The sequence below is a fragment of the Lissotriton helveticus genome, chromosome 1_1, assembly GCF_964261635.1.
Source record: "Lissotriton helveticus chromosome 1_1, aLisHel1.1, whole genome shotgun sequence".
NCBI lineage: Eukaryota > Metazoa > Chordata > Amphibia > Caudata > Salamandridae > Lissotriton > Lissotriton helveticus.
The window spans coordinates 311,533,455-311,556,829 of NC_136057.1; the positions used below are offsets into that span (position 1 = coordinate 311,533,455).

General features: G+C 46.0%; 1 protein-coding gene across 2 annotated transcripts in view; it reads left to right on the forward strand.

The window, feature by feature from the left end:
• Window positions 1-23,375, forward strand: part of NUP205 (nucleoporin 205) — a 920,380-nt gene that overhangs the window by 740,742 nt on the left and 156,263 nt on the right. For both annotated transcript variants that reach the window (XM_078671666.1, XM_078671676.1), the window contains exon 34: window positions 19,648-19,786. In XM_078671666.1, coding sequence (XP_078527792.1) covers window positions 19,648-19,786 — 139 coding nt within the window. The remainder of the gene's footprint in view (window positions 1-19,647; window positions 19,787-23,375) is intronic.

Below are 23,375 nucleotides of genomic sequence, written 5' to 3' on the forward strand. Positions count from 1 at the left end.
CTAATTCCCTGCCTGTGCGGGATAATTATTGAGTGGGCGGGTCTGTGACGAGCTCAGCGCGTCATGAGCACAGCTCCACTGTGAGTCATGACGAGCTGAGCTAGTCATGAGCACAGCTGGGCCGCGGACCCCGCCCCCTCACCGTGGGGGAATTACCCTAGCTGCCCAAGGGTTAAATTAAGTATTTAGGTGGCCCCCTGACACTAGAAAATCAGATTCAACTACTGAGAACCAAGGAAGAAAGAAGGACCTTTGAGAGTGAGAACTGAAGGCCTGCACCAAAGATTGGCGCAAAACCATGCCCGACTGCTGGACACCCTTACTAAATCCTTTGGAGGACAGCCCAGCACCTCAACAACTGGGAAAGGTCTTACTTGGAGTAGAGGAACTGCTCCCCTGCATCTGCAGGCACAGCAAAGCATCTGCCGTCCACCATGTTGCTAACCATCGGGCTCACCGAAGGAACAGCATGATAGGAGATAGGTCTATGGGCTCCAGGGGGTCAGATCTGTCTCCTTGCCAAGTTTGGATATGTCAGGGCCCATAGAGCAGCCCAACACCAACATTCTGGGTACCAGAGTAGTTGCATCAACCACAGATTGTTGTTTATCCAGCCTGAAGTCCAACACCACCAAGCAGGACCTACCATTGAAGGACATCGGGATTCACCAGGCCAGCACAGAGGGTGTCAGTCCTTCCCGGTTTCCTCTCTTCACCAGGTCACCAAGACCCAGAGTGTGCCTCTGAACAACCGTGAGCAGACGTCTGAAGCACCCCAGCACCCGCGTTCCACAGCCTGAGTCCGAGGGAGCTGATGGTGCTGACGAGGTCCTGAGCCCCTCAGGGGCTGAACCCACCCTTTGGTTTGGCCAGATTGGTCCCCCAATTGCCGCCTGCAGCCTCTTGCTGCAGGGACCGAGAACCGCAAGAGTCTAAAACAGCTTGACCCCGCTGAACAAAGCAGCACTGCACACAAGCCCCCCAGCCCGAGTTTGAGTGAACCAACGATGTCCCTGTGTGCCCAAGATTCCCAAGACATTAACCGCCCTGTGGGCTCAGTCCACGCTTGCAGCCTCTTTTCAACAGGACCGTTTTGCATTGACGAAAAGTACCTCTGCACCCAGATGTCCAAGAGCTGACTGAAGTGACCTGTTGGTGCTGCTGTGGGCCTTGCTCCATACCTTAACTACAGAATATCAGTCCTGTAAGTCATTGCCAAGTGACCAAGTGCAATATATGTTTTCCCTATATGATAACATTACCACTTTAAAGATACAGTTAGAGTGCATTTTCTATTTCTTGAACAATCACTATCTCAAAAAGTACTTACTTGATTATGATGATCTTTGTATCTAAATTCATATATAAATCTGTTATTTTTATAAAATGGTGTTGAATTTCTTTGAGTGTGTGTCTCGCTTACTGATTCTGTGTGTTCAATAAATGCTTAACACTATCCTCTGATCAGCCTAAACTGCTCGCCCACACTACCATAAAAGCAAGCATTTGGGATTATTAATATTACCCCTGTAAACCAGTAAGGGTCACCTGGACTCTCTTCCCAGTGTACCTCGTTTTAGTGCACTATACAGAGAGCCAGCTTCAAACAGTCAGTAAAGGCTCATTGTGTAGCATATTTACTAGATCTAAAAAGGCAAAACCTATTTGGCTCGAATGCCTTGGGAATGAGCTGGTCAGTGGTCACAGTGGTCTTTGCTAACACCTGCGCCTGTTATGAAACCCCAGATATGGCAGTTCTAGGCCATATGTTTATATAGTCCGCTTTTTCTAAATGTCGGTGTGGACATAAGACAAGTGTGCGCCAAAAATCCTACTAAATCGAGATGGTGTCAGGTAAGCTTGGTGCAGATAATTAAATTGTGTAGACTTCAATTGTGCATTCCTAGCGATTCTGTCCACATACCTCCCTGCCTTTACCCATTCCCATTCTCCTTCTCAAATCTCTTCCTATGATTAGATGCCATTTATTATCTATTCTAGGGTTACAGCCAGCCAACATGTGATTCACGAGGACACTTCCTTAGGGCTTCTGCATATATTAAACAAAGTGTAATATACAAGATATTCAGAACAGTAGAAGGAATTGACACTGTGTACATACAGAGAGGATTTAGAGTTCCCCACCCTTGCATCTGGCATAGATGCACATGGATAAATCATTCCCATTGTCAAGCTGGGAGTCCCAACATAGCGTTATAATAGCAGTCCCATGTTAAACATAGCTTAGAGGCTGAAACCATAACTTTTAAGTAGCTTAATAAAATCATTCTAAAAAGAACCAAGTGTCAGCCAATCAGAGATTTTCCGGCGGAAGACCACACCCTGAGAAGGCCACCATCCTTCATGTTTCTACCACATCTTGTGTGAAGGTTGTCCTCTTGAGCTCTGCTCAGATAAGTAGTAGTGTTTTCAAATTCTTCCAGACTTATAAGATATTTACAAGGGAATGCAGAACCCTTTCATCTTAAAGTACCTCAGGATGTTTGAGTCTGGTAAAGATAGCCTTTTTAGGTCTGGTGTTAGGCAAGATCTTTTGATTATTTTATTTTTTTATCATAAAAATTACATTCATACATGCATACATACATAGAGGGGCTGTAGGCCACTGGTCTTATTTTATTGACCTGTTGAATTGTCGTTCACATTTTGTTTCCTCCCACCATAGTATACTGCATTGGATAGTGTGGCAGCCCACTTTCGCCACAAACTCTCCTCACTGTTAGTGACAGCATGTAGCTTGTAGACGTTCTCCTGTCTTCAATAAAAGATGCCCCTTAAAAATCCAGAGGTTGTGAGACCAAGCTTTCATTGCAAATCATTATTTTTGACGTTCTAAACAATATATTAACATATGTTTTTATAAGATGCTAGTTTCAGTCCCTTTATCTGCTGTGAATTTTGTTTCGTAAATTTTAAGCGCCCATCTCCTAGTACCAACTTTAAAAAAAGAAATTTAGTTGTGCTTTACACAAATTATGTTTGCATACTTACTTTCTAAGCTGAGCACCGCAGTTCCACATATTTTCCCTGCCTCTTCATTTACTTTTCGGTCATTTACTTTATTATCTAAGCACTACATGCATGTCTCCTATTTCGTTCTTCATGATCCTCTGTGTACGGCTCTTTTCACTTCTGTGTGAGTTGGTCTCGGAAAGATGGTCTATACTGAAATCACACCCTAGTTTCTTTCCTCTTTCTTCAGACCCTGTATACACGGGCATTTTTCATGTTGCTCCACATACTGGCTCTTTTGTAGGCGCTTCATGATACTTCAGCAAAGTCCTAAAATGTGTTGTTATGGATTCAGATCTTCTAATGGTAATACTCCTGTTTTATAGGCAATACCTTTATTATAAATGTAGAAAATAAGGAATTGCTTAGAAAAATACACACTATCATAGACTCTTCAGTGGTGCAGTCTGTAAAAAAGGCTGTTGTCTTTCATTACAATAATCACTCTCTCTCTCTCTTCAGCAATTTAAGCCCTTCTAAATAATATTAAGAAACCCACTTAGGTTTGTAGCAGTGCAATTGTACCTCACTGTCATAAACAGTAGTTTTAAAAATATTACAGGGGGTATGGCCAAGATGGCGGACTGCTGAGATGGGTTTTCATGTCTCTCCGCTCCCCGCTGTCTAGTGCAGCACCATACAGGGACCGAGTCCCCTGCTAGGTCCGTCAGGACAAGCTGAGTTGAGGAGGAGACCATGGGCCGCGTAAAACGTTTTGGCACGGCTTCCCTGCCCGGATTGCGGAGTCGAGGGGCGGGCCGTTGCTTCCGGTGATGAGCATGGCCCGGCGCCCGGCCTTGCGAGCGGCTGAGCTGGCGGAGTGCTGGGGCTTCAACGGAGGCGGGAGCACGGCGATTTGAAGCGGCTAGAGGAGGTGCGCCTGACCAAGGCAATAGTCTGGCACAAGACACGCAGGTGAGGAGTCAAGGAGGAGAGCCCCGAGCTGGCGCTGCTTAAGACAAAACCCTGCCCCTTGGCCAGCCCTGAAGAGCTCCTGCAAAGGGGCTTTAATTGAAGCTGCGGGAGGAGGAACACCCCAGGTTGTGCACAGGCAGCAACAGTTGTGGGGGGCATTTCCCGGTTCCTTTGGTGTCGCGCCATGCCCGCCACGGGAGGAGCAGATGACCCATCATCAGAGGGGGGCGCAAACACCTCACTAGTTCAAACTGGAGCAGCAGGCGTTGGACCTGAGCTGGTCGCCGCTCGCCCAGAGGTGTGCCCTCCACATACCTGAACCCCGGGCCCTAACTGAAAGTTCACGGACTGGCCCGGGGGGCTGTCTGCGCCAGGGTCCTTTACACCACCATAAAGTTTCCATGGTACTGGATCTCCCACACAGGAGCACGGCAAAGACCAGAAAGTGAGCATTCTGGCCTAGAGAAGGCTATTACCTGTTGGGCGCTCCACCCCGGATTCCCGAAACTTCACAACAAGGTGCCTGCAAGTAGCCACGGGCCCCTTCCAGCGGCCGCCGTGGAGCACCCAATGAGCATTGATCACACCAGCGGAACCGGAGTGGTGGGGGTATGCTGGGAATAGGAGCGACAGCAATCCTGGGCCCCATGTACTACGTAGTGCACCGTAGAGATGTGGATTTCCCGGCCAGGAATACAGTCACCAGAAGACAACCCAGACAAAGAGGCAGCCGCCTGGAGCCTCGGCGGTTCCTGTGCCATTTCTGTAGCCCAACTCCAGGCACTTCCTCTGCCCACAACATAGCAACTGCAAGGGGGGAAAATGACCGCAACCTCAAAGACATTTTACTAAAGCCCTAGGAGGATTTGGGGAATACACCTTCGAAGGCGCCTGAGGGACTCTCTGTGTGACCTCGAACGAGCTAATCACCCATCCCTACCTAGAGTTGCTGTTCGCTTCCCTTCGTGAGGACTTTCACTCGTTCAGGAAGTATGTCACACAAGAGTTAAAGGACACACTGCATGATCTAGATGGGCTGGGCGAGAGATAGTCTTGTAAGAAAGTGGCTCTGTATATACTGGACCAAAGTAAGGGACAGTGTGCACAGAGTCCACAGTCCCCAGAGGTATGGCAGAGGCTAAAGTTAGATATAACCTTACTCTCTAAAGTGGTAGCTTGGTCAAGCATTAAGGCAGTATCAGAGGACTGTGAGAAAGTGGCTCTATATATACTGGACCACGGTAAGGTACAGTGTGTATAGAGTCCACAAACCCCAGAGGTATAACAGAGGTTAAAGCCAGGTGTGACCTTACTCTCTAAAATGGTAGCTTGGTCGAGCAGTAAGGCAGTACCAGAGGACAGTGTAAAGCATTTGTTGTACCCACTCAATCAGCAAAAGGTTTCACACACTCAAAGACTGAAATCCAGGCAAATTATTTTCATATCAAAGATATAGTTAGAACCAACAGGTATCAAAATATACTCAGGTCTCAGATGAGTACTTTGCAGAAAGGCAATACATTTTGTAAACACAATAGGTACAGGGGTTGCAGTAGGCAACACAATTCTAACCCCAATTTAGCATTGAGCTCAATGTGTTTGTCTATATAAATACAGCTGATTACTTTGTAGATTACTCTGGTAGTTCCAGGACTGGATCCTAGATTCAGTCCTGGGATCCAAGCTGAAAACAGTTGAGTAAAAACATGTTTGAGGCATATGAGCTGCAGATCACACACTATGCATAGATGGCCACCTAGTGTTGGGCCCAGATGTTTGCAGTTTTTGTTGTAGAAAAGTCTTTGTAAGTCACGGGATAGGTGACTCCTCCTTTGGATGATACTGCGCATGGGCATCGGCTCCATCCCCAGATTGTTTTTTTCCGCCACCGGGCTCGGATGCGTTTTCAGCGCTCCGTGTTGGAACCATTTTCCTTCAGCGCGCAATCCTCACCAACTTACAGAAAATAGGTTTCGAACGCTTTTCCACTCAACGCTTTTCTTCAACATCGAATACTTCGATTCCAGTCGACGGCCTTCGGGCCTAGCTAGGCCTCAACTCCAGCTCATGGAAAGGACGCCATTCAAAAGGTGTCCTCGATGTCGGTCGAAGTTTCCCCACGCCGACCTTCATGAAGTGTGTAACCTTTGCCTTTCCCCGGAGCACGAGGCCAGAGACTTTTCCGCTTGTGCCTCTTTCCGCTCCAAAAAGACTATCCGGGACCGAAGAGCGAGAAGAACAATGGCTCAATCTTCAGCTTCCATTCCGGACAACATCTTTGAGGAAGGCGTCAACGTCCCAGAACACGAACAGGAAGAAGATTCAGAAGTCTAGGACATCACTCCAGCGCAGCGGGTCGTAAGTAAGACCGTCGACCCCGACCCTTCCTCGACACACCTAAAGAAGGCCACAGTCACGCCCTCAGGCTCACACCAACATTCTGCTTCTACAGCCCCACCTTCGGGTCCGGCTAAGAAGCCAATTAAGCCTTCAGGCGACTCGGGCCCGAGTCAGCCTTCGCGCGGTGCCGGCGCACATTTACCAGCACCGAAAAAGACATCGACACCGGCTACGCTGACGTCCAAACATTCGGCGCCGAACCCCACCACTACTTCTTCGGCACCGAAACCAAGGTCGGAACCAAGCAAACCAGCTTCGGATCCGAAAAAACCACCGGCACCGAAAAAACCGTCGGATCCCATAAAACCGTCTGTTCCAAAAACAATACCGGAACCGAAAAAATCATCGGAACCGAAAAAAGCTTCGGAGCCGAAAAAGACTCCTGCTTCCCCAGTAAAGGACATTGTCAAAAAATCAAGACACGTTACAAATATAGGGTTGACCCAATGGTACTGGGACCTGGGTATATAGTGTTACATAAATAGGGGTCCCAGACTACTTATTTCTTAGTATTTACGAAAATACTCGAGACTTATGTACATATAACTAATACCACGATTTTGTAGAGAGATGTTGTTTATTCACATCCTCATTTTTATACATTGCATGTATATACTCAGAAAAATTAGTACCCGAAGTGGGAAGGGAAAGTTGGTGAAAAAGGGGGGGGGTGGGGGGGGGGAGTGCTTTGTGGGGGTCAGGGTGGTGATTAGACAGAAGTAATGGTCACATGTGGTCACACAAAAATACAAATGGTTGACATCACATGGGCATAATCATTGTAGCCCCGTACATTATTTAACATTCATAAGATCCTATCCCATGTAGTTCTGCACAGTAGTAATACTTTGTTGAGGATGGGTAGGTGCTGCAGAAGATAGTCGACGTTTCGACCCCTAAATGGCGTAGGTTCAATCGCACCTTACAATGGGGTCTTCATCAGGACTAGGATGTGTTGGGGGGAGCGTGGGTGGGGGCACCTTAAATTAAAGGAAAAAAGGGGGGGGTTTAGATAACCTGAATGAATCACCTAATTACAAATCCAAAACTAATGGATATATAGTTACCGAAAAGCTGCCAGTTGCGTTGGGCAGCGTTGATAGTGGGGGGTGGTGGGCCAGCAGGCTCCTCTGAAGACGAGAGCACGCTTTCACCTAAAAATAAGGATTGGATGTAAGTGGGTCCATCATATTATCCCCACTTGGGTCTGCCTTAACAACTAATGCGATTGGCAGTCCACAAAATAACATCTATTTGTCAATACCCAGCCGGGTTAAAAACGTGTACACGATCAATAAAAAAACATATCATACAGAAGATACATCATACAGTGTTTCTATAAGCGCATAGGCGCTTGATTTAGTCGGGGTGCACAGTTCAGATGACTAAGCACATGTCCGGATAACTTTGCAAGAGGGTTGAAGAACTGAATATTGATCAAAATGTTGCTTGAAAAGCGTACCCGGGCCCTAACATTAACATGGACACGAGTGAGATCATCTTTTAAGCAAGGCCAACCTACACAAAGACCCTTAAACACTCGCTTGATTAAAGGTTAACAACATAACCACGATAGTATGTCCTTCATACTTCTAATAATGCGTAAAATAGTCTCCCTCGGTTAATTTGAAAAACCGTCACTTAAATCCATCAGTTACGGCCCAACCACATTCGATTCTTTTCATGCGAGAAGAAACGTTCCTGCGTAAATCTATAAAGAACAACATGGGACAACCGCCTATGTACCTTGGAAAAATGACATGTGTAATGAGATCTAAGCTCAGAAACCTAAACGGGTAGTCCGCTTACCGCGAGTACAGTCTTCCCGGCCTGCCGGATGAATCAGCAGAAATGCCGGCGCGGAGGACGATCTCAGTTAAATAAGAGCGCTGCGCGCGTGCATGCAGCAGCTAAATGCTGGTAAGTTACGGGGACAGAGCAACGGAAGACAGACTCGGGTGTCAGTGTGCCCGATCTGTCTCTACGTTTGGTATACATTCCCAAAAGTCAAATTAAATAAGGGGCAATCCGCCTAAGTTATAAACATTATTTGTACAGTCTGAATAAAGGTGCAGTAATGTTGGCCTGACTGGATCACAACGTAATTGGGATACGGAAAGCGCCGCAATTGCAGCAGGAGAGGGGACTACTTCAATGAATCAGAGGATCTGAGTAAAAGACTCCTTGAGAGAGGCTATCCACGCAGACTTATCAAGAAAGCGCAGAAAAGGGCATGGTATAGCCCCCGTGAGACACTGCTAACAACACAAGAAAAGGTCGACGGGAGCCAAGAGAGGATGATCTGTGGAACGACTTTTTGCACACAGAGTAACACTATCCGCAAAATCGTCAATAAACATTGGACATTGGTCGCCGATGATATTAAATAACATGATCCCCCAATGCATGCTTTTAAAAGAGCTAAAAACATTAGAGACCATGTGGTCTGCTCCTTCTTGGACACCCCAAAACCACCAACCCTGAGAACAATGTGGAACCTACCTGTTACTGTGGGTCACTTTAGATGTGCCCAATGCAAGGCCTGCGAAACTACTACGCAAACAAAACAATTCACATACAGACACCATAGAGTAAGCCTCGAGTATTTTACTAATTGCAACACTTGCTGCGTAATTTACTGCATCACATGTTCATGTGGCTTGGCATACGTAGGACAAACCCAACAAATGATAAAAGCACGCATCCTGCAACATCACAGTAGAATTAGGTGTGAGGTCCAGGGCACCCCTTTGGTTGAACACTGCAAAACAGCGAACCACGCTCCTGATGATAGTAAGTGGGTGGCCCTTGAAAAAGTAACCTTGGGCCCAAGAGGAGGTAATTTGGCCCAAATTCTCAACCTAAGAGAGAGCAAACGGATGACTCTCCTAGACACAGTCCAGGATGGTTTGAATGAACATGACGCCAGCTATGCACAGCTAGCTTGCCTGCTCTAAAAATTACTTAAAACAGTTTAACTGTATATGTGTATTGCTCTTTATGTTCTATCCCCCTGCAGAGTAACCACATTAATGTTAATGTTCGGGCCCGGGTATGCTTTTCAAGCAACATTTTGATCAATATTCAGTTCTTCAACCCACTTGCAAAGTTAATTATATCCGGACATTTGTTTAGTCGTCTGAACTGTGCACCCTGACTTGATCAAGCGCCTAGGCGCTTATAGAAACACTGTATGATGTATCCTCTGTATGATATGTTTTGTATTGATCGTGTACACGTTTTTAACCCGGCTAGGTATTGACAAATAGATGTTATTTGTGGACTGCCAATCGCATTAGTTGTCCAAGGCAGACCCAAGTGGGAATAATATGATGGAATACCCACTTACATCCAATCCTTATTTTTAGGTGAAAGCACGCTCTCGTCTTTATAGGAGCCTGCGGGCCCACCAACCCCCACTATCAACGCTGCCCCACGCAACTGGCGGCTTTTCGGTAACTATATATCCATTAGTTTTGGATTTGTAATTAGGAGATTCATTCAGTTTACCTAAAATCCCCCCCTTTTTTTCCTTAAATTTAGGTGCCCCCACCTAAGCTCCTCCCAACACATCCTAGTCCTGATGAAGACCCCATTGTAAGGTGCGATTGAACCTACGCCATTTAGGGGTCGAAACGTCGACTATCTTCAACAGCACCTACCCATCCTCAACAAAGTATTATTACTGTGCAGAACTACATGGGATAGGATCTTATGAATGTTAAATAATGTACGGGGCTACAATGATTATGCCCATGTGATGTCAACCTTTTGTATTTTTGTGTGACCATTACTTCTGTCTAATCACCACCCTGACCCCCACAAAGCACTCCCCCCCCCCCCCCCTTTCTTATCCTACTTTCCCTTCCCACTTTGGGCACAAATTTTTCTGAGTATATATATATACATGCAATGTATAAAAATGAGGATGTGAATAAACAACATCTCTCTATAAAATCGTGGTATTGGTTATATGTACATAAGTCTTGAGTATTTTCGTATATACTAAGAAATAACTAGTCTAGGACCCCTATTTATGTAACAAAAAACAAGAAAAGACGCTTCGGTGCCGAAACCTTCCTCCGCACCAAAAGACCGGACTCCTGCAGAGGATTTACCTTATCCAGACCCTACTCAAAAGACTCAAGCTAAGGACCCAATCACTGGACAGATGATTTTGGCCTCAAAAAAGCGACCACTGGACACACCAGCTCCAGCTCCCCATTCAAAGAAGAAGGACATGGCTACCTATCCCTTAAGGCTGCCTTCCCCTTCTCCTCCACCTATGCCATCACCACATCCTCCCATACCACAGCATTCCCCAGCATCCTCTATTGCACCAGATGATGACAACAGGGATGATAGCTCTGATGACATGGGGGGGGTAACATACCTGATCCAGCCACCCCTACCGGATCTCCTGACCCATGGGATGATGTCCCAAATGTCCCTCAGGATGACTTATACCCCTCAAGGCCTTTCCCACCAGAAGACACTATAGGGTTTAACGAGTTAATACAAAGGGCTTCACAATATCATGGGGTAGACATACATACAGACCCTGTAGAGGAAGACTTCCTAATGGATACCTTTGATAATGCACAAAGGTCCTCATCCATTTTACCAATGCTTAAGGGAGTGATTAAGCACGCTCCTGAAGTCTTCAAGGACCCAGTCAGAACTCGGGTCATTAACCCTCGTATAGGGAAAAAATATAAAGCTGCCCCCTAAGACCCAGCATATATTAAAGGTCCGGTACCACTAGACTCACTTGTAGTTTCCAACGCACGCAAGAGAGCAAACACGCAAACAGGTGATGCTGCACCACCAGATAAAGAGTCTAAATTACTTGACTCATCAGGGAAAAGAACTGCGTCTCAAGCAGCAAACATGTGGCTTATCGCCAACACACAGGCATTATTAGCCAGATACGATAGGGCACATTATGACGAATTAGAATCATTAATGAGGCACCTCCCTGATAAGTACAAGGATAGAGCAAATGAGCTTATCCAAGAGGGTAAAAACATTACAAACACCTCTATTTGATGTGCCCTCGATGCTGCAGATACTGCATCTAGGGCAGTTAACACCAGTGTTTTACTACGCCGACACGTCTGACTACGTATATATCAGGATTCAAACCTGAGGTACAAAGTGCCATTCTTAATCAACCCTTTGATCAGCAATAGCTATTCGGACCCAACGTGGATATATCTCTTGAGAAAATGAAAAAGGATACAGACCCCGCCAAATCTATGGGAGCCCTGCAGTCGCAGGCTCCCAGACGTTCATTTCGTCGCTCATCCTATAGAGGTGCCACCAGAGGATATTCCTCAGACACAGCTTCTACCTTGTACAAAGCCCCTACGCAGTTCACTAACAGCAAATTCTACCAAAGGGTTGGTTACAGGGGTAACAATAACAAAGGCAGAGGTAAGAATAACAACTCTCGCTCTGCCTCTACCCCTACCCAATGACTCCCTTCCCCCGTCCCATTCCACTCCTGTCGGGGGAAGACTCCAACAATACCTGCCAGCCTGGGAAAACATCACATCAGACAGGTGGGTGCTTCAAATTATTCAATCAGGTTATTGTCTGGAACTAACATCTACCCCCTCCCCCAAATATACCACCCAAGCAGCGTCCAATGTCACAGGATCATTTAACATTGCTCAGACAGGAGGTAATATCCCTCCTGCAGTATACTCCCTATATTTCCTAATACCAAAGAAGGATGGATCTCCAAGACCCATCCTAGACCTCAGACCCCAAAACGTTTACATACAGTCGGATCATTTCCATATGGTCACACTCCAGATACCCCTCAAGGCCTTTCCCACCAGAAGACACTATAGGGTTTAACGAGTTAATACAAAGGGCTTCACAATATCATGGGGTAGACATACATACAGACCCTGTAGAGGAAGACTTTCCATTGCTGGTACTAAACGACTTCCTTGTCACTCTAGATCTCAAGGACGCCTACTTTCATATTCCCATCCACACAGCGCACAGAAAATATCTCAGATTTGTGCTAGACGGGCAGCACTACCAGTTCAAGGTGCTCCCATTCGGAGTCACAACAGCGCCAAGGGTGTTTGCCAAATGCCTAGCAGTAGTAGCAGCACACTTAAAAAGTCAACATATTCATGTCTTCCCATATCTGGACGACTGGCTCATAAAAGCCAGCTCATACAGCCAGTTTGTACAACACACTCACGCTACTATTCAACTGCTTCACGACTTGGGATTCACAGTAAATCACAACACGTCGCATCTACAACCCTCGCACATACAACAGTATCTCGGCGCTACATTAAACACCCAACTAACACCAGCCTATTCCTCTCCAGCCAGGATAACAAGCATACAAACTCTCCTGACAAAATTCAAACCGCAACACTCGCTACCAGCTCGAGTGTTCTTGCAGCTCATAGGAATGATGGCATCTTGCATATTTGTAGTACCTCACGCAAGATTGCAAATGCGTCCACTTCAAGAGTGCTTAGCACTCCAATGGAACCAGGCTCAAGGTCAACTGACAGACCTAGTGTTGGTAGATGGTCGGACTCATCGTTCTCTACAATGGTGGAACACCAAAAACCTTTCCAAAGGGCGACCATTTCTAGAGCCAGTTCCTCAAATAGTCATGACAGCGGACTCATCGCTCTCCGGCTGGGGAGCTCACCTACTGCATCACACCATGCAAGGCAGGTGGACACCGCAACAAAAACTACTCCACATCAACCACCTAGAGTTGCTAGCTGTGTTTCTAGCCCTAAAAGCTTTTCAAACTCAAGTATCAGGCAAAGCTGCCTTAGTCCGCACAGACAACATGACAGCTATGTACTACATAAGCAAACAAGGAGGGACACACTCTCTGCAGCTCTCTGTTAGCACAGCAGATATGGAGATGGGCTATAACACTAAAGATCTTCCTCTTAGCCCAACACGTCCCAGGAGTACAAAACACTATGGCAGATCTGCTAAGTCGACAAACACAGCAGATCCACGAGTGGGAACTTCATCCGCAAGTTCTTCATCCGTTCTTTCAAATGTGGGGACAACCTCAAATAGACCTCTTTGCCACCCACGAAAATGCAAAATGCCCAAACTTTGCCGCCAGATACCCACACCCATTATCCAAAGGCAATGCGATATGGATGAACTGGTCAAGACTATTTGCGTACGCTTTTCCTCCTCTCCCACTACTTCCGTTAGTGGTACGCAAACTACAGCAACACTCCCTGACGCTCATCCTAGTTGCTCCAACTTGGGCCAGACAACTGTGGTACACCACGCTGTTGCAAATGTCTGTAGTACCACACCAAAAACTAAACCTATCTCCACGCCTATTAACGCAGAACCATGGAGAGATCAGACACCCGGACCCAGCTCAGCTCAACCTAGAGATCTGGCTCCTGAGGTCATAGAGTGTGGTTAACTCAACCTTCCCCCAGAATGTATGAACGTTATCAAAGGAGCTAGACGCCCCACTACTAGAGCATGTTATGCTGCTAATTGGAAACCGTTTGTCATATACTGCCAAAACAACCAAATTAATTCTTTAGACGTGACTATTCAACACATTATCGGATATTTATTACCCCTTCAAAAGTGTAACTTAGCCTATACATCTATCAGGCTACACCTCGCCGCCATTGCGGCATACTTACAAAATAGACAACATCTATCTATTTTTAGAGTACCAGCTATTAAAGCTTTCATGGAAGGACTCAAAAGAATAATTCCTCCCAGAACACCACCTGCACCAGTATGGAATTTAAATGTGGTCCTCACAAGGTTAATGGGACCTCCCTTTGAACCATCACACAAATGTGAATTGCAATTCCTAACCTGGAAAGTAGCTTTCCTAGTAGCAATTATTTCTCTCAGAAGGGTTAGTAAACTACAAGCATTTACCATTCAAGAACCCTTTCTGCAAATGCATCATAACAAAGTGGTTCTTCGTACTAATCCAAAATTCCTTCCTAAAGTCATTTCACCATTCCATCTAAATCAATCGGTTGAGCTGCCCGTATTTTTCTCGCAGCCTCAAACAGTCGCAGAAAGAGCTCTACACACCTCAGACGTCAAAAGAGCATTACTGTACTACATTGGAAGGACACAAGCTTTTCGTAAAACAAAACAACTTTTTGTGTCTCTCACCGCCACATAAAGGCAATCCCATATCAAAATCGGGGATCGCTAGGTGGATTGTTAAATGCATACAAATATGTTATCAGAAAGCCAAACGTACATTAACAATCCCTCCAAAAGCCCATTCTACAAGGAAGATAGGGGCTTCAATGGCATTCTTAGGGAACATTCCCCTAGATGATATATGCAAAGCACCTACGTGGTCTACACAGCACACGTTCACAAAGCATTACTGTGTAGATGTGCAAACTAAACAACAAGCCACTGTGGGCCAGGCTGTACTAAAAACTCTGCTTCAAACAAATGCAACAGATACTGGTTGTCGCTACTAGGTGTGGGAACTGCTATAAAATCGATGCATAGTTTGTGATCTGCAGCTCGTATGCCTCGAACGGAAAATGCTACTTACCAGTATGCATCTGTTCTCGGCATGTAGAGCTGCAGAGTCACATACGCCCACCCGCCTCCCCGGCTACCTTTATCTGTTCCAGTGTTATCTTAATTAGATACAAATCACATGGACATCACTACCTCCTGTACAGCTCCATCACTTCCCTAATGGCGAAAAACAATCTGGGGATGGAGCCGATGCCCATGCGCAGTATCATCCAAAGGAGGAGTCACCTATCCCGTGACGTCCAAAGACTTTTCTACAACAAAACAAACTGCAAACATCCGGGCCCAACACTAGGTGGCCATCTATGCATAGTTTGTGACTCTGCAGCTCTACATGCCAAGAACAGATGCATACTGGTGAGTAGCATTTTCCTTTTGTTATTGCAGTTATTTTTAAGGAATATAAAGCTATTTTAAAAGTTCGCTTGGAAACTTTTCAATGAAAAACTGGCAATGTTATCCAATGGGAGAAAATTCAGGTTGCAGTTAAAGTACGATCTTGTTACTTTTGTAATCCAGTACTGGGCTCCTAGGTCCTTCACTGGGGTTTCAACTTAAAACAGGTAAGTAATTTCGTTTCAGTATTTGGTGGGATTTCTAAAGAATATTTCAAGTTTTCAAAAGTAGACACTTAGAAGAAATTTCACAGAAAAGCACGCAATGGGTTCTAATGGAGAAAAGTCAAGTTACTAGTAAACCCGACTAGGATTACTTTTGCGGTTCATTACTGGGCTACAAGATGCAGTACTGGCTTCTCTCCTGATCACAGGTGGGTACTTCGGAATTCGGTTGATTTTATGGCAATATTTTAAGTTTTCAAAAGTAGGCACTTAGAAGATTTTTCGAGTAAACCAGTCAATGTTATCCAATGGCAGGTAATTGAGTTACCGGTTTCCAGGTGAGTACTCGGCTGGGGAAGTTAGGGTTCCGGGCATAGACTCAGGGGTCCCCAAGGTCAGGTAGGTTGTTGGTTCACCCTCAGCGGCACAGGGGCGGCCGGGTGCAGAGGTAGTTAGGCCCAATGTTATCCAATGAGTGGCAGGGGGCCTCCGGTTGGTGGCTGTTGGCTAGCAGGACACGCGCCTGTGGGAGCTGGGCTCCTGGTCACTTGCTCAGGGCAAATGGGGAAGAAGGATAGGGCACAGGTTGCACTGCCAGGGGCACTCGGGCAGCTGGTTGCAGGGTGCCTTTGAGCCGTCGGGCGCTCTGTTATTCACTGGGAAAGGTAAAAAGGGAACAAAGGCTGCAGACTCGGGGACGGTGATTCTTCAGGTGCGACCACCACTTCGAGAGGTAAGTTGGGATCCTGGAGAAGCGGTAGGTACCCCAGAGGGAGGCACGGGGGGTCGCAGGGCGCCGGGTTGTCTTTGGGTGTCGGGAAATCTTACCCTCGGCTGGTCGCGGTTGGAGGGGTCCCTAGTTCTGAGCTGCAGGCGTGGTCTGGTTCGTCGAGGAGGGTCTTTGGGCACTGGACTTTGGGTCCCAGTCGCCGGGGGGGACGTCCTCGTGGTCTTGGATCACTCGGGAACGGGCCGGGCTCGGCGGGTGCAGGGTGGGCAGGTCTTGAGCGTCCTGGCTGGCACCAGGGTTTGGTTGTTGAAGCAGAGCCTCTGCTTATGGGAGTCCCAGTCTTTAAGAGGGTCAAGGCAGGCAGGTCCTCCGGGTGTCCCAAGGTTGCTGTCTGCAGGAGTTGCCGGGATTAAGCATGAGCAGGTTCTTGGATCGACAGGCCAGTAGGGCTGGGGCCAAGTCAGTGGGTGTCGTCCTGTTGTTAGCAGCTGCACGGCGGGTCTTCTTCTTGATCTTCTTTCTTCTTTTGTTATCGGGATCTGAGGAAGGAAGTTTCAGGGTGCCCCTAAATACTACATTTAGGGGCGTTACAGGTAGGGCAAGGGCAGGGACCAACAGGTCCCTGTCCTGGGGTGGGTACACCACCTAGCCTGCTCCTCTCCTGTGGGAGGGGGGCAGGAGCCTAGCTGTGATTGGGCAGGGCTCCCCATCTTCAAGATGGCCGGAGCCTGGGGTCTTGCTTCACCTCGCCTCTCCCACCTGAGGGGTGGGGTTGGCACACTCTGGCACACCCCCCCTTCCTGACGTGGGGTTTCCCGCAGTCTTCCCGCCACAGTGGAGGTTGGAACTGGTGGGGGTCAGTTGCTGAGTACAGCAAATGGTCTGGAGAAGCTCACAGAGGTGGCATGCCTTTGAAGCTAATCCCTGCCCATCCTGGGGGAGGAGACCTAGCACATCGCCCAGCATGTGCATTGTTGCATGCCCAGGAGAGCGGGGGGCTCTCCACCCAGGGGTCCGCCAACATGTCTGCTGTGTGGCAGCCTCTCAGACGTGGATTGTAGGTTAGGTTTTCAGGGGGCATCTCTAAGATGCCCTCTGGTGCATTTTACATTAAATCCCACACTAGCATCAGTGCGAGTTTATTGTGCTGAGAAGTTTGGTACCAAACTTGTCAGTCTTCAGTGTAGCCATTATGGTGCTGTGGAGTTTGTAATGACAACCTCCCAGCACCCTATACTCTTAATGGCATCACCGCACGTTGAGTGCCTAGGAATGGCTCTGGGTACTGTAGCGGCACAGGGCTCATGCACCTGTGCCCACACCACTGGCATAGGGCACCCAGCTAGAGGGGTGACTGAAGTATGCCAGGGCAGTGGGTTCTGTGGGCATGGCACACAGGGATGTGTGCCATGTCGACTCTCTGTTTAGTTCTGTACCTAGACACTCAGCCTGCAAAGGCAGTGTGTGGGTATCAGGGTACAGGGCCCCTAAGGGTGGCACAATAAGTGCTGCAGCCCTTAGGGGTCTTCTCTGGTCACCGGGTCCTGGGCACCTAGGGTACCATTTACTAGGGGCTAATAGGTGGCCAGAGATGCCAATTGGGTTTTGTTTCAATACAGCTTTAGGGAATGAACACAGGCCCTGGGTACCTGGTTGGCAGGAGCCCAGGGCACACTCAGTCATAGCACATCAGCAGTTCAGCAAAAAGTGGGGGCATACCAATGCAAGAAAGATGGCACTTTCTCACATACAGGGCTCATGCACCTGTGCCCACACCACTGGCATAGTGCACCCAGCTATAGGGGTGACTGAGGTATGCAAGGGCAGTGTGTTTGTGGGCATGGCACACAGGGATGTGTACCATGTCGACTCTGTTTAGTTCTGCACCAGCAAAGCACTCAACCTGCAAAGGCAGTGTGTCACAGGGTACAGGGCCCTTAAGGGTGGCACAATAAGTGCTGCAGCCCTTAGGAGCCTTCTCTGGCCACAGGGCCCTGGGTACCTAGGGTAACATTTACCAGGGGCTTACCTGTGGCCAGAGATGCCAATTTGGCTTAGTTTCAATACAGTTTTAGGGAAGGAACACAGGCCCTGGGCACCTGATTGGCAGGAGCCCAGGGCACACTCAAAGTACATCAGCAATTCAGCAAAAAGTGGGGGCATACCATGCCAGAAAGATGGCACTTTCGCACAACTCTCCATGCTGGAAGATCATGAAACGAGCAGTGAGGAAGAAATTGAACAACTCCAATAGGAGATTCCACACCTTAGAGATCAGAACCTGGACCCCCAAGCCCACACAGAAGATCTGTAGAACAGATCACGCCCTAACAACATCCACATTCGCGGAGTTTCATCCAGAACCGAGGGATCGGACTTATTGCGATGGAAGCAGGTCCCTAGATAACCAACAAACTCGACAGAGTACAGAGAGTAGGACCCAAACACTCATCTAAAGCTCCGCCACTGGACATTCGCATGTGTGTCCACAACTTCCCCTTGAAGGAGCGTATTTTCCAGAAAGCCAGAAACAGTGGGCATCAAACTAATATTTACAGAGAATTGGTACTGCAAGGTGGCCTTTTCTTACTGGTTATTGCCAAGTTTGAAAAAAATATTCTCTGGCATACTTACCTTCTTAAGTAAATGGGAATGTATTCGCAGTGGCGGCTGTTGGCAACAGAAAGTGGTGAGGCAACTGATTCTAGTAATTGTTTTAGTTGAGTGATAGGATTTTTTAAGCGTTACTGACCAAATTTGGTCTCTACTCCATTTCAGGTAAATTCACAATGTGCCAATGATAGAAATGCTACTGAAGTATCTTGACACGTTCTCCTGCGTACCTTGTTATACGGTGCAACGTTTGGCACACACAATTTAGCCCTCACATCATTTGAGCTTTTATATAACTTAACATTTGAAACCTCCAATTAATTGAAGTCATTTTATGTGAAGGCAGGACAGTGGTAACTCTTGAGGTGAATCATTCCAATTATAAACAAACCAAGACTTTGTAGATAGGGCAATGAGCCTAACCCCCCTACCCCCAACCCTGTTGTGAGTTTAACCTATAATTTACCATTTCTCCTAGAATTTTGGATGTGCTTAAAGCTTAGGTGTTTTCTGCAGATGTAGAATACAAACCAGGACTGTAGCACCAGAACGCTGTAATAGTATCCCTATTTATTGATTTTTAGCGAAGTATCACTAACTCTGTTCCACATAAAGTGCAGGACACTGCTTTGACAAATAATAGAGTAAAAAGTATGCAGTCAGCACGGTCTATATCCATCCTTCAGGTCTTTAGTCACTTCCTTTGTAACTTTTTTGTTCACATTAGTGACTAAAGAGGGGATAGTTATACAAATGGAGATGCTTGTTTACTATAGCAGTATGTATTTTGCCTGTGGTGGGGTTTTTTCTAGCTGACTTTTATTGTCTTTTATTCAGGATGTTTGGGATGCGAGATACTCCTGTCTTCATTCCAGCACCCGTGGAGAGATATCGCCAGATTCTTCTACCAGCACTCCAGCTTTTCCAGGTTATTTTGACATCCTGCACAGCACAGCATCAACAAGCAGCAGGACAGGTGAGAGAATACTCAACACAGTATTTTGGTGCCGATTTGTCTAGCTTGTGCGATAAGTGAGTCAACACGATAGGTACATAGACCTCATGGATTTATACATCATCGGGTTATCTGTTCAAGGGCAAAAAGCAGAACGGGTGTGGGATACTTCTAACCACAGATTCCTCGCCTTATGAATATCTCCAAGTGCCAGGATGGATCTGGAAACTCAGACGTGCTCATGCACGCCGGTTGGTAGCACCGTCCAGCTTCGCACGGACGTCGATCAGCTCCCGAAGTGACAAAGAAAGCCACATATAAGTCCACCCATGCTTGTGGACACCACTTCCTTTCTTTCTACACCTTTAGACCTGGAACCAGAGTTTTGCTTTCTTTTTCTCCACATTTAAAGCGAATTTTCTACAAAACAATCTTTACAACTGTGCCAGGAAACCTGATAACCCCTAGGACCATAGGGTGTCAGCCTTAATAGGAATGTTGCAAACAGATGTCTGTGACAGATACGCAAGAGGTGTATCTTTGGAGTTCGGGTTCGGTGCACGAATGCAGCCAGATGAACCGAAAGGCCATCCCTGAACGTGAGGTAAAGTTTTATGTAGCGAAGCACAGTGAGACTCCACATAGGTTCCCCTACAGTTTGAAGTTGACTATGGACCAGCTCCTGCAGTTGTTACCACAGAAAATCATCTTTGCAGTCAAAGTCTTTGGATAGGAAAAAAGAAATACATAGTTCAAACGGGACTCGCCCCTTTTTGCCACTCTCTGGAGAATGCACAAGGGTGTCACCATGCCTACAGGTCTTGCTTCTATTGTAAAGAGGAACTGATTTAACCTTTGGTCCCCATGCACCCTGAGTTCTTGGGAGTTAAAGGAATATTGGAGGTAACGAGGTGTTACAGAGAACTCAAAAACTGCCTGACCACCCACTGGGGGAACTGCATTCCAATTGATTCAAGACTGCATGTTTCTTCATTAAATATATATATATATATATATATATATATATATATATATATATATATATATATATATTCACACATCAAAGGAGCCCTTTAGAGGAAAGCCACAGGTACGTGATATCCGTGATTCTTTTATTCAAAGCAGCATGCAGGAAAACAGGAAATGAAAACTTCCGTCACAATTTAAAAGTCCAAACCAGACGCGTTTCAGGAACATAAGTTCCCTTCCTCAGTGGCATGACTTGCTGCGTACATCGGTTTCCAAGTTCTGCACTAATTGTTATAAGTACCTGCCCCAGTGGGCGTGGCCAGTCCTCTGGCCCTCTGGTACTCGTAGTGTCAGTGAAAGTGTTACTCAAGTGAGTTGGTCCGACGTGCAGCTGTGTTGATAGTTTTACCCTCGTGGGTTGAAGGAGGCACATTGCTCTGTTTTCTGCGTCTCGTAGCTGCATTGTCCACAACACCGCCTCCCGTGCATAAGATGACGTTATGTAACACCATCCCGGGCCCGCTGTTGGCGCGGTGAGCTCTCCTCGCGACCGGACAACAGCCTCTTCATATTCACACATCAAAGGAGCCCTTTAGAGGAAAGCCACAGGTACGTGATATCCGTGAACAATTAGTGCAGAACTTGGAAACCGATGTACGCAGCAAGTCATGCCACTGAGGAAGGGAACTTATGTTCCTGAAACGCGTCTGGTTTGGACTTTTAAATTGTGACGGAAGTTTTCATTTCCTGTTTTCCTGCATGCTGCTTTGAATAAAAGAATCACGGATATCACGTACCTGTGGCTTTCCTCTAAAGGGCTCCTTTGATGTGTGAATATATATATATATATATATATATATATATATATATATATATATATATATATGTGTGTGTATGTATGTGTGTGTGTGTATGTATATGTATGTATATATGTGTATGTATATATGTGTATGTATGTATGTGTATGTATATATGTGTGTATGTATGTATGTAAGTGTATGTATGTATGTGTATGTATGTATATGTATGTATATATGTATGTGTATATATATGTATATATATGTGTGTGTATATATGTGTATATATATGTATATATATGTGTGTATATATATATGTATATGTATATATATATATATGTGTGTGTGTGTATATATATATATGTATATGTGTGTGTATATATATGTATATGTGTGTGTATATGTATATGTGTGTGTATATATATATATGTATATATATATATGTATGTATGTGTATATATATGTATGTGTATATATATGTATGTGTATATATGTATATATATATATATATATATGTATATATATATATATGTATATTACCTACTGGCGGTCGCCAGTAGGTATATATAGTTAGGATTTTTTCTCTATGGGTTTTTTGAAAATTCTATGTCTAATAACTTTGGCGTTTGTGGACGGAATTGGCTGAAATTTTCAGGAAAATGGCACATTTTGTTTCTGAGCAGCCCCTGAAAATTTTGGGGGGGTTCGTCAAGGGGGGGCCGAGAAAAAAGGGGGGTCCCAAAACGCGTTTTTCCCATGTTAATTTCCATAGGGCGGTTGGCCTCACTTTTAGCCCGAACGGCTGAATGGATTTGCACGAAACTTGGCAAAATTGTAGGGACTGGTAGCCCGATGTGCCTTTTGTAGGTCTCAATATATGTGCTCCAGTGGATTTTGAGAAATTAACGTTTAAAAAAAGATATATATCTGTAACAGCGGACCGGGCAGCGGCCCAGGACGCGTACTTGTCGCGCAACGGAGCTTTGTGAAGCGAAGCTGATTGGTTCTCCGGCGTCTGTCAACATTCCAAACAGTCCGTAGCGGCCGCCATCTTGTCTCGCGGTAGGATCGAGAGACAAGAGGAGGCCGAAGCGAAGGGGCAAATGACCATAAGGGGGAATAGTAGATCCTCGCTGACCCCCTAGGTTTGATGTGGAGGTTTTAAAAGGGCCCCGCGGGGCAAAAAAAAAAAATAATAATAATAATCGAACGGCTGAATGGATTTGCACGAAACTTGGTAAAATATTAGGGACTGGTAGCCCGATGTGCCTTTGCTAGGTCTCAATATATGTGCTCCAGTGGATTTTGAGAAATTAACGTTCAAAAAAAGATATATATCTGTAACAGCGCTCCGCTTCGCGTACTTTTCGCGTTACGGAGCTTTGCGAAGCTGATTGGTTCTCCGGCGTCTGTCAACATTCCAAACAGTCCGTAGCGGCCGCCATCTTGTCTCTCGGTAGGATTGAGAGACAAGAGGAGGTCAAAGCGAAGGGGGAAATGACCATAAGGGGGCATAGTAGATCCTTCCTGACCTCTTAGGTTTGATGTACCATTTTGCCAAGTTTGGTGTAATTCCGTTCAGCCATTCAGGCTGTAGACGTATGTAAATGTCCTATGGAAAATTGCATGGGGAAAACACATTTGAAAGTGTTGAAATTTAGAACCAATTAAAATGTTACTTTGGTTTTGTATTTGTGTGTGATGAAAGTTAATTGGTTATGTATATATGTCAAATGAGAGGAAACCACAGCCATTTTGTGATACTACTGTCTGAGGTACATTTGTGAGGAATTTTTGGTGGTGAATTTCTGGTGTTTGATTTACACAGTACTAACACTTTTCCT